The sequence below is a fragment of the Rhincodon typus genome, chromosome 4 (assembly GCF_021869965.1).
Source record: "Rhincodon typus isolate 14 chromosome 4, sRhiTyp1.1, whole genome shotgun sequence".
NCBI classification, from domain to species: Eukaryota; Metazoa; Chordata; class Chondrichthyes; order Orectolobiformes; family Rhincodontidae; genus Rhincodon; species Rhincodon typus.
The window spans coordinates 91,038,264-91,050,910 of record NC_063335.1 but is presented as its reverse complement, the minus strand read 5'-3'; the positions used below and the strand labels follow the sequence as shown (position 1 = coordinate 91,050,910).

Here is a 12,647-nt window from a genome sequence, read left to right as displayed (position 1 = left end):
TGACTCAGCCATTCATCTCATTGAATATTTCCCACCATTAATGTAACAGTTATTTTAATGTACCCTAGACCATTGTATTTAATGGTATGTTGAGGTTTGACGAGAGATCCCCAATTGCCTCACTTGCCCATTGCAAAGCATCATATATACAAGTCACACTTCAAGTCATAAACACACGAGCCTTCTGATTCCATTTGGAAGGAGTGCTGCACTATTAGTGGTGCAGTGGGGAGAGATTAAAATGAGGACTGAGGATTTCTATATAAAGTAAAATATCTCACAGGGAGTTCCAACATTTTTAGGGAATTGCAAATTTATGTTCTAGCAGGAACCACTGATGAGAAGCAGCAACATTGATTTTTTTTTTCTCTGCTCCCTTCCCTACTCCAGGAGTGCAGCGTCCAACAACAGCCAGGGCCAACTGGTAAGATTCTTGCTTCAGAGTGAAGTTACAGGTGTAAGTTCCTTTTTGAAAATTTGAGAACATCCAAACTGACACTCCATTTCAAAGGAATGCTGCACTGTCAGAGATGACAAGGCCCTACCTGTCCTCACTGCAGAGGATGAGAACCCGCAATAAAAATTCAAATAAGAGTGAGTCCAGTCCTTTATAATGTTTTAGCTGATACTTATTCTTCTTCCAGAGATATCTAATCATTTATTGCATTGCTGTTTTCTATGCACAAATTTGTTGTATTTCCTACGTTAGGACAGTTATTTAATTTCTGAAGCACAGCATTGCTTGAAAGACCTTCAGGATGACCTGAGGGCATGACATGTGTTAAAAATGAGGAGTTCATCCATTCTGAAAAAAGTGGTTTGGGATTCAAGCCTCAATCCTGAATTTGATCTGAAATTAGCCAGAGGAGGGCCGTGTGGCAAGAAGATGGGCAGCATGGTAGCTCAGTGGTTAGCACTGCTGCTTCACAGTGCCAGAGACCAGGGTTCAATTCCACTCTCAGGCAACTATGTGGAGTTTGCACATTCCCCCCATGTGTGGATTTCCTCCCACAGTCCAAAGATGTGCAGGCTAGGTGGATTGGCCATGCTAAATTGCCTGTAGTGTGCAGGGATGTTATAGGGGATGGGTCTGGGTGGGATGCTCTGTGTAGATTTGTTGGGCTGAAGGGCCTGTTTCCACACTGTAGGGATTTGATTCTACGAAATTTCCTTAAACAGTGACAAGAGGTGGTCAGGAGATTTTTTCTTAAAATGCAGAAAAAAGTCTTGATCAATGCAACAAAAAGTAACAAATCATTCATCCCAATATTATCTTTTAGGAGTGTGGAGGAAAATGGTGTACACTATGCAGATTGCTAAATGCCATGTTTTACTCTGTTACAACATAATTACATGGAGATGCAACCAACCAATTATGAAGTGTTAGAGATAGCTAAGTGAGTTGAAATGGTGCTAAAGAAATGCAATGTTATAGGGGTTCTTGTGGTACAGTGGTAGGAGGTCCCAGTTCAAGTATGATCTACTCCAGAGGTGTGTAATAACATCTGAGCAGGTTGATTAGAAAAATAAGTTTAAAAAATTTAGAAATCCAATTTTTTTTAAAATCACTTAGTTTGTTTACCCATTCAACACATGGGAGTCTGCCAAGAAAAATGGGCTCTTTAAGTTAAAGAGAAAAAACCTAAGACATTATTCTCTCTCCCCCACCCCAATCATCTTCCACATGCATCCAATTTGCAGTAACTGAAGCTACCAGCCAAAACTAGCAAGGCCTGGGTCTGAGAGTCAAGTCTGAAACACATTGGAATGATCTGCATTGTGCTGATAGAACTAACTTCGTCCGAGGCAGGCCAGGCTCACAGCCAGAAACTCATTGGCTCAGGTTCCCAGTACAGCACAGGGTCAAGCCAATTGCACGCTAACAGGTGATTGTTGAGCCCCAGCACTGCGCACAGTGCAGCCTTCTACCCAAGTAGAATTTTTAAAAACTCCACGTAATCCTGCCCCACTTCAAGTCTGACAGACCCCCAATAGAACAGATGCTTAGTGGTCATTAGGTATTAAGTGTATCATTTCCAGCCCCTATCAACCTTCCGCTGTTTCCTCCCTTCTGAAGGAGATGATTCCTGCTGAGGTTACAATCCAACAAAAACCCTACAACCAATGTTTATTCAGGATTTGAGGGGGTGACACTGGTGATTGTAAGTTGCTCAGTATAGGAGGTGAAGTCAGGGTGGAGCTGGGGAAGGTTTGGCATAATTGGTTGAGACTGCTTCCAGACGCTACCCACATAATGTTTTATTTTTAGTGAAAATAAGTTAGATGCATTGCACACAGCAAGATCCCATAATCAACCAAGAAGTGTCCCAACCTGAAAAATCAGCTTTCCTGCTCCTCTGATGCTGCCTGGCCTGCTGTGTTCCTCCAGCTCCACACTTCTGACTCCAGCATCAACAGTTCTTACTATCTCTGAATGAGTTGAGAGCTAATTGCTCTCAATGTCGGGACAATTCCCTGCTTTGTGTAACATCCATTCAGAGGTAGACAAGACCCTGGATTAATGTTTCACTGGAGCTATGCCATCTCCAATAGTGCAGCAGCTCTTCATCAATACATAGAAGAGGTAGCCTGGATAATGTGCTCAACTCCTGGATTTGTCCTTAAAATCATTTTAGACACAAAGCAAGAATATAGTACCAAATATGCCCCGAAGATGAGTTCAATAGGCCTCATTGAGGTATGAGAGAAACATCACATTTCTGTAATGATTTATGGACAGCAAAGTGGATATGGAATTGGGTGGGCACAGGCTAGGACATTTATCAGCTTGGTTCAGTCGGCACTGCTTCAGTCAGAAAACTGGAGTTCAAAGTCCAAAAGATAAAGGAAGACTTGGGACATCACTCATGGCATTGTTAGAATGGCGGGGAGAGGGTAGGAGGAGGAAGGGGGAAACTTTAGCCATGAGATAAGCTGGTTAAACACTTTCATCCACAATTATTGTGATATGGAATAAAAACAGGGACCAAAAAGAAAAAAGTCCAACTCAAAATGGAGATAGATGTTCAAAATGCTCATCCTTGTGACAATTCCTAATCCAAAGGGCCACTTCTTACAATCCTGTTTTCCATTGACGTTATAGTGTCAACCTGTGCTTTACCATGTGACACCTGGGGATAGACTGTCAGAGACATTGTGCCCAAGTGGAAGCTTTTGTGAATCACTGAATGAATGTCTGGTGTTCTCCAATAGAAGGGGAAGAAAAGGAGAATCTTTTTCTTTATTCTTTCATGGGATGTGGGTATCACAGACAAGGATGGCATTTGTTGCCCATCCCTGATTGTCTTTGACCAAAGGGCAGCTCAGAGTCAACCACATTTCTGTGGATCTGGAGCCACATGTAGACAAGACCAGGTAAGAACAGTAGATTTCCTTCCCTAAGGGATTAGAGAATGAGATGGGAACAGTTGATGAAAGCTTGCAGGCACTATTACTGAAGTTGGCTTTATGTAAGAAAATGGAATATGTCTGAATTTTAATTCTACCAGCTGCTTTGGTGGGATTTAAATTTGTGCTGCCATGGCATTAGCCCGAATCCCTGGATTACTGCCTCAATGATATTACCCGCTATGCCACTGTCTCCCCTAAATTTGCAAGAGACCCATCACTCCTTCAAGCTAAGGAATATATGCCATTCCTTGGAGTAGCCAGGGAGATGCTATTCTACCTGAACTCAGATCAAAGAAACTGAAGATTTTAAAAAATCTTCAACTATTTATAACTCTTGGTTAAATTCTTCTTCAGGAAGGTCCCAGTTTCTATTTAAAGCCATTCTATGGATCAAATCTCCACTATGACTCCCTATACAAATTCCTCCTGCAACTGCAATGGAGACCTTTGCATTCCTCTAACCTTATGCATGCCCTACTTCCTTCATCCTGCTACTGGCAATTGTATTTTTAGTCAGTCTCTGGAATTCCCCCAGCAACCTCGCCCCCCCCCCGCCCCACACCCCCACCTCAAGGGTTATGAAACCTACCTTTAAGTTAGCTATAGATTACCTGTCCAACATCCCCTTCTGTGGAGTGTCTGAATACACTCCTGTGAAGCATCTCAATACAGCAAAGACACTATACAACTGCATGTTGGTGTCCCTTACAATTGGGCTCAGCACTAATGAGCTGGAGATATTTAAAAAAGTCAGCCCTTGCTCCAAATTTCTAGCCTTCTAGAAGTGGATGGATACAGATATGGGAGCCTGGGCAACAACAATTTATTGTTATTCCTCATCATTGTGTGGGTGGGGAGCATAGCAAATTCAGAGCAAAAAACCTTATCAACCAACAATTCATTCCTTGATGCAAGTACTCAACATGTCATGTTAAAACTCAGTGCAGTGCATTAATGCATCTTGTTACCTTCTGGTGAAGGCAGTTTATTCTAACCCAATCTTGCCAGATGTTAGGGAAAATTATGGCTGTCTTCCTTCTTCACTCAAAATTATTTAAGAAAACCAAACATAGCACAAGGTAGCAATAACAGCATCCATGAAACTGATGCTCACACTCCAACCACAGACTTTGGTTGAGAAAGCACTGGCAAGAGGGAGATTGGCATGAGTACCAGCTTCAGATTGTGCCCTTCTACACTGAAAAGCTACATATTCCCTTTGGGGGACATCTGCCTGTGGAATCCATTCTAATGATTCCTAAAACATTTCCCACATATTTGAAGTCAGGAAGGTAGGGTTGGATGGGGTATGGTGGAGATTGTGATGACAGAACCTAAAAAACCAAAATCAGCTCCTCAGTGATCAGTTTCAGTGGAAGCTGAAGCCAGCTTTCAAGTATTCTGTTGAAAATTATTTCTGTATTCTGTTGTGGGAAGGGAGTGTTGACCTAAACCTTTAGGCAGCATCATTGTTGCTGCAGCTGCAAACCAAAGCCCATCCTAGACAATGTGTGTGATGAGTCTTTTAGTGTTAACTCACTTTGAATGTTGTTGTATGTATCAACTTGTGTATGTGTCAGAGTACCTTGCTATGTCTGTATGAACATGCTTCTTTATTCATGCTGCTTTGCATCTCTTAATGGATACCTGTTATTTGTGACAGCAAGTTTTTCTTTTGGTGGGAGCAGGGGCGCTCTTGTGATTATGGGTACCCTTGGCAGCCTACCCATAATCACATGCCATCCCCATAGTTCTCCTAGCCAAAGAGGGATTTGCCAACTTGGGGTCTCCTCAGTAGTTGGTCTTGGCCAGTTGAGGAAAAAGACCCAAAACTCCATTCATCTCAAGTAAAAGCTTAAATTAATAATCCAATTCTACAAAGAATCTCTTTTGTGGAGGCAAAGATAAAAAGAAAACTCAGTTTTATTAGAGACCAAGGAAAAAAAAAAGTTGAGAAAAATAAACTGTTGTTCTTGACCCAGTTAGTCCTGTTGGAATGTGTTGAAGTATAGAACAAGGCCAATAGCAGTTCAATGAACAGCAGCACTGCTCCCCCCGCCCCCAACCAAACCCTGACCACCCCAGTAATTGAATGGGCCCATTGCCGAGAGTGTGTGAAGAGTGGCCATTTGGCTAAGACATACCTGAATAAATGGTATTTGAAGCAGTGCCCTGTCACAGGTACAATCTCATTTAGAAGTAAAAGTACATGAAAACTTTCTGCTAAATAATAATGAATTCACTGAGACTTAGAGGAAAGTGGTTAACACAGCCCTGCAGTCGGAAGCTTACTGCCTTGTGGTAATAAGGGTGTAGAGTGTAAAAAGGACCTCTAGTCTTTGCTGAGCTGGCTGATCTTGTGGGATGGTGGTCTTAATGTCCTTGGGTGAGAGAAACAAGTTTCATTGGTGGGCACCTTTCATGGAATCCCAATGCATTTACAGCCAAAGTAAATCTGAAGTGCAGTTACTTCATGTTGGAAATATGGTAGCCACTTTATGCACAGCAAGTTCCCACAAACCATAGAGAGATAATCTGACTAATCTGTTTTTGATGTTGGTTGATGATAAATAGTAACCAGAACAAGATTTTCTCTGCTCTTAAAGTGCTTTGAGATCCAAGTGCAGAAAGGTTTATCTGAAATCCAGAACCTCTGACAGTACAGCGCTGGTATGTCAGACTGTGCCCTGAACTTCCGCCTATAGGGATTTTAATTCACAGGCTTTCAACTCAGGATGAGTGTAATGCACTCTCGTGGATAAAGGAAAGTCCCATGTCACAATTGGATGAAATAGCAGTTTTCCCCAGTGTAATATTCATTTGTCAACCAACACCATTAAAAATGAAGTATTTAGTCATTAGCACATCTGTTTGTGGGATCTTGTTCACTTAAGTTGGCTGCCACATTTCCTATCTTACATAGTGAGCAAGCTTCAGAAATCAATATTGACTGTCAAGTGCTCAGGACATCTAAAAAAGTTAGAGAATGCATTAACTTCTTTTGAGGGAGACATTCATCAACAGTAACTAATACTCTGTTCAGTCCTAACATTTGGGGATAACATTCAGAAAAGACTAATGTTGTTAATATCATGTACTTCTATGAAAGTTAGCATAGGCAGCAGAAGCTGAGAAGTCATGGCCTTCATTTACCCCAATGAGTAAAGACTTGGAGAACCAAGAAATTGGCAACATACCTTATGGAGACAGGGTGAGGAACAGTAACAGTGGAAAGATAAACATTTTTCACACAAGCTGAATGGATTGAAGAGCAATATATTTCTGTACTTTGTTTTATGAGAGGGGAGAGGTCTTTGCCATGTGTGGAGCAGATTCATAAGGATCTCCTGGCAGAGTATGGCATTATACCTCAAGGGTCATGGTGAGATAGAGAGGGAGGCAACTTTAAGGGTGGGGTCCACTGAATACGACAAGAACTTAATTCAGTCCTTAGAGCTGAACTTTCAAGTTTAGCTTGTTCATTGGTCAAACAGCTATGGGATGCTCAGGCACAGAAAGTGAAACTTTCACCACCGCTATTGCCCAATCAAAATGGAGACCCATGTTGCATGGGCTATTCTTGGAGGGGGAAAAGCCAACAATAATCACCCACTGCCAATGACATTAATTTCTCAACAGTGAAACCTCCTTTACTAATCATTAAGGGAGCAAACCTTGAATATTCCTTTACCAATTGAACAGAAGATTCAGCAAAGAACTTTAGAATGAATATTTGGTCTGGTCAGTTTATACAACAGCACGAAGAGCAAAGGGTGTCTGTTTCCAAACTTCTTGCAGTTTTAATAAAAGGGGCAATGAGCATGTTTCTCTAGGTTTATAATGGCACCAACGGCCATCTGAATATAACAGTTGGTGACATTGATAAAAAGGTGTTGGATGACGAGTTTGATGTCAGGCTATGACTGCTCTCCGTTTTATTTACTTGGTGATATTAGTAAATGAAGGATAAACTGGTTGAACTTGACGAAGGTATTAACACATTCGAGAATTCCCACCTGTACAAAAATAACAGCTGACTATCAACACGAACTTCCTTTGCGCCTCAGCCCCTTTTGGGTAGGCTAACAGAGCGAAAATCCAAGACATTAAAATTAGGGAATGTCTCCAAACTACCATTTCTAAAAAACAAACAAAAAAAGTGTCCGTCCGCTAGTTTCACCACCTTTATATTCTGCCTCATGACAGTAACATTGTCGAACGGACCTCCAATTACCTTTCTCTGCAAAGTAGTGGCTCGGTTTTGCCAGGCAGAGAGGTTAGTAAACCGGGACATTGTCCCTTTAACACAGGTGCTCCTTAAATAGCGGGCTGCACCTTTAAACCGAGTACAGTTTTATCAATAAGTACCTTTGATTCTGCATCTTCAATTGTTCAACATTAAACCAGCTGTATGTTTTTGCCTTACTATTGCACGACAATTTAGAGACGCTTCCTAGTTTATAAAACTTGTGCGACCAACTGCGAAAGGCAGGGCGCTTGGATTAAGAGACGGGAGTTTTTTTTTTAAATCGGGGGAATACAAAAACATCTGATCAATATTATTTATTACAATTAAAACCTAAAATTGAAACGTGACCGAACCTTCTGGGTCATAAAGTCAATTTCTAACTTTATCCATTCCACTTTTAAAAATTGTTTGAGGTGGATGAGATTGTTTTTGTTTTAAGCACAGCTAATATTTTAATGTGACTGTCTTAGTTATTTCCTAAAGAGAATAATATGGACTATCTTTTTGCACTTTAACACGTTACGATCTACTAGTCCCAGCCTCACTTCAAACTCTGCTGCACGGGAGACCGGTGTATTTTGAAGGTTGGAAGATTCCCTGGGATTAGCTCCCCAAACTTTTTAAAAATTCCTTAGTTTTTTTTGAGAGAAACAGCATGTGCTGGCTCGTGTTGTTATAGCTGGTAACTGTAAAGCAGTCTCAAAAATACAAAATGAATCTGGTGGTCTCACTAAAAAAGTGAAGGAAGGTTTCAGGGGAGGAGAAAAAAAAAAGACTGTCTACATAACTTGGAGCTGTAAAAAGATGAGTTCCAGACTCGGATTCTAACCCAGAGAATAATATAAACCGCGATCTAGTCTTTAATTTACATACACAATGCTGCCCTCCCAACGCTTGGCTTACTGTTCTCATGTTTAACACGTTGAGCAGGCATTTCAATATTGGTAGCCGGGGGCCAAATAAAAAGATAGAAGTCAGTAAGTGTTAAAATAGTGGCTGATTATTGTATTTTTTTTTAAATGGTAAGAGAAGCCGGAGCAATAATTGACAGCATACGCCTCCTCGCCACACTGCATTGTCGACCCACACTGCACTTTACAATTTGCATTTATTAATCCTTGCATTAAACGATGAGACATGCTATGAGAGAGAGAGACACAGACAACATCGAATTGGATCACGAAGCAACTTTTCTACAAAAGAAAAAAAAAGTGAAACAAGTTTGAAGTGTGAGAGTGATCTGCCCAGGAGAGATCAAACCACATTCGGGATTTTTTTTAAAAAAAGTAAAAAGTAAAAGTTAGAATTCCAAATATACAACCTGCAGCTGGAAACTGTGTAGATCTGCTCCAGTACAGAATCCCAGAGACTAAGAGAGGCGCACCCAGCTAATTTCAACACTTAGATTTGCAACACTGACACAAGAAAACTAAATAAAAATACACAGACTAAACGTTAAAATTTAAAAAATTCTGGAAACTTTTGAATCAGAACCTATTTGTTAGAGAACGCTCCAAAAATACTGCGAAAGTTTGCAGTTTTGAAACTTTGCAAAGATCTAAGAAAAGCTTTAAAAAAAGTTTTGTTTTATGGTGGCGTGGAAATCACACACACAAAAAGTTGGGAGTTTGATAAAAAGTTTCAAAAGTTGTCAGGACGTACCCGAAATAGGCAGTGGCGTTGCCGATGGTCAGAAAGACTATAACAACGAAGAGTTGCCATCCCAGAAAGCAGTGTCCATCCAGCATTTTGCTGTACCGGCTCGAAAGCTGACCATCTCGTTTCGTATTGAGGTTAGTTTCTGGTGAGTTTCGCGATCGCGGCGCCTTCTTATAGTGAGCCTGAGAGCCAGGCGCAGGCGCGCTGGCCAGTCCGCCTCCCCTCCTCAGTCAGCAAGCACCACAACAAGCGGAGCACTGCCAGGGTGGAGCTGCAAGCAGGGAGGGAGAGCCAGAGAAAGGCAGTGCCGGCACCGCTTCTGACAGGGACAGGCAGCTGCAACCGAGGCTGCGGCATCTGACACACACAGACAAACCGAAAGTGGAGAGATGGAGTGTGCTATAATGAGGATGGCATTAGAAAAAGGGGCGGAAATTAGAGATAAGAGAGGGAGAGATTGAATGAAAGAGAGAGAGATTCACTCGGACAGAAGGAGCGAAGTGGAAATAGGCAGATGGAGACAGGTTTGGAAGCGGGAGAGACTCAAAAAAAAACTGGAATCAGACACAGGACATTTCAGTTAAACAGAGTGTTAAAATTAGGCAAAGGTATGGAATTAAACAGAGGGTTGGAGAGATCCGGACTGAAGTAAAGAGAAGCAGCTAGAATTACAGGGCTGGATTCAAAAGTAATCAAGAATTAGGCAGTGATTGTGCATCAGAGAGAGAGCTGGCATTAGATTGAGGAAGTGACCTAGGATTAGATAGAGTGGGAGCTGGAATTAGATTGAAGGAGAGAGAGCTGGGAATTAGAGTGAGATCTAGAATTAGGTTCAAGGAGAGAGTTGAGAATTAGACAGAGTGGGAACTGGAATTAGACTGGAGAGAGCTGGGATTAGAGAGAGTGGAAATAGGAATTAGATTGAAGGAAAGAGCTGGGATTAGACTGAGGGAGAGAGCTGGAATTAGATTGAGGGACAGAGTTGGGATTAGACAGAGTGGGATCCAGAATTAGTTTAAAGGAGAGAGCTGAGATTAGATTGAGGGACAGAACTGAAATGAGGTTGAGGAACAGAGTTGGGATAAGACAGAGTGGAAGTTGGAATTAGACTGAGGGAGAGAGAACTAAGATGAGAGAACTGGAATTAGACTAGGAGGGAGGAAAAAACTGAGTTTAGACTAAAACAGGGATGTGGAGTATAGATAAATATACTCTAAATATGACTAATATAACCATGTGCAAAAGGATCTGTGTCGTAGTGGCATAAAATCCCACTGAACTGCGGCCTGTATCTGTAGGACTGTTTTACCAGTGATCTAAACCTTGAAGAGAAAATCAGTGGCAGTCGGGACAAATTAGCCATCACTCGTCTAGGGACTGTACCATTGAATGGAAAGTCCAAACAGAAGCTGAAAAAGTAAGGGAAAGGGCCATTGTTGATTATATGTTTAGGAACAGGAAGGAATAAACAGGCCACAGTAAGTAAAACATTCCAGAAACTAGAAGATGTTTACAAGGATGAGGAATAAATTAGGGCTCAAAATACACACATAGTAAGTGAATGAAGAAACGGGCTGTGGTCTATGCCATGAAGGAATCCCACAAGTGGGAACTAAATCCAACCTATTTTACAAAGGATTGCAAGTCCACAGAAAGAGAGAGAGATAACTGGGTAGTGCAACAGCAGCACATAAGTTTAAACACTGCCCAGTTCTGCATCCAGCAACAGAGGATGTGGAGGGGCAGGATGAACACTTCCTGGGAATGTGGCAGACCCAATGCAAGATTTCAATTCTCCTGATTATAGACATATGGGACAGATTGCAGTATGCCGAGATTATAGGAAATGGCAAGAAAGCTCACTTTAAATTAGATTCAGTAGCAGATCTATTACTTCTTTCAGTTGCTGCCCCAATGGATGATCCTCAGATCATCTTCCATTCAGCTATGGGGCTCAGGAAGTACAAGACAGTATGAAAGGCAAGATGCATGTTACACTTTGCTACAATGGAATAGAGCTTTACAAAGCCTTTGTGTATTATTCCCAATCATTATAATTCTTTATTAAGCAGAGCTGCTAAAAGCTTTCATTGTTGAGCAGTTACTGAAGATTCTGACATTGGCTGAGTGTGCCAGGAATTACATTCCATTACAGACACTACAGCAATAACATTATCCAAGAGGCAGACTCTTCAGTTCTCTGAAAACAGAGGCCTGCAAACAGTGAGGAAAAAAGATGCCAAAGAAAGAGTGATCAACCACCAGACAGCATTCTGGATATTGATTTGCTCTTTCAGCATATCGTCACAGAGAAGGAAATGACTGCTCTGGTCATTCCTTTATTGGAACCAAGACATTGGATCTTATTGTACCTTTATATTTGAGTGGTTCTGTTCCTGAAAAGTTAGCTATCATCTTTTGAGGAGAACAGTATTTTCTTGAAAAAAGTAATTAAGAAGTAAACTTGTCTTCTTATTTTGTAGAATTTACCAAGAATATGCAGCAACTGCGACCAAAGTCAGATGAAAGGGTCATTCCCAGTTAGAAGGCTAGACCATATGAAGACACAAATTAGGATATGAAGTAGACCATTTGGCCCCTTGAGCCTGTTCTGCTATTCAATAAGATTACAGATGACGTGATTGTAGTACAAATTCCAATCAACCCCTGGAAATCGCGATTCTCTTGTCTAACAAGAATCTATCCACCTCAGGTTTACATATAATCAATGCCCCTACCTCTGTAGCCTTCTGAGCCTGTCTTCCAAAGACCATAGGATCATCTGAGAGATCAAAGAAATCTCCATATCCCCATCCTGAAAAGGTGATCCTTAATTTCAAGGTAGTGTTCCCTAGTTGTGGACTGACCCACTAGCAGAAACATAGTTTCCACATCCATCTTGTCAAGACGATTCAAGAATTATACACTTCATCAAGTTTCCTCTCACCCTTCTAAACCCCAATGGAAACAAGCCCAAATTATCCTCATTAGATACACCCTCATATCAATCCAGCAAGCCTCCACTAAACCACCTCCAAAGCATTTTCATCCTTCCTTAAATAAGGGGACCAAAACTACATTGTATTCAAGATGTGGTCTCACCAATCCCCTGTATAACTGAAACATAATGTCCTTGCTTTATGTTCAATTCCATTGATAATAATGGATGGCATCTCATTAGCCTTCTTGATTAAATACTATACCTGCATACTAACTTTGTGACTCATGCACTGGAACACCTAAATTCCACTGTACCTTGGAATACTGCAGTCATCCTCTGGTTAAGGAATATTCTGCTTTTTCATTCTTCTGACAAAGTGAACAACTT

General features: G+C 41.3%; 1 protein-coding gene across 1 annotated transcript in view; it reads right to left on the bottom strand.

The window, feature by feature from the left end:
* Nucleotides 1-9,442, bottom strand: part of wnt9a (wingless-type MMTV integration site family, member 9A) — a 73,047-nt gene extending 63,605 nt beyond the window's left edge. Inside the window, exon 1 of the mRNA XM_048596421.1 lies at nucleotides 9,323-9,442. Coding sequence (XP_048452378.1) covers nucleotides 9,323-9,408 — 86 coding nt within the window. The 5' untranslated portion in view covers nucleotides 9,409-9,442. The remainder of the gene's footprint in view (nucleotides 1-9,322) is intronic.
* Nucleotides 9,443-12,647: the final 3,205 nt, after the last annotated feature.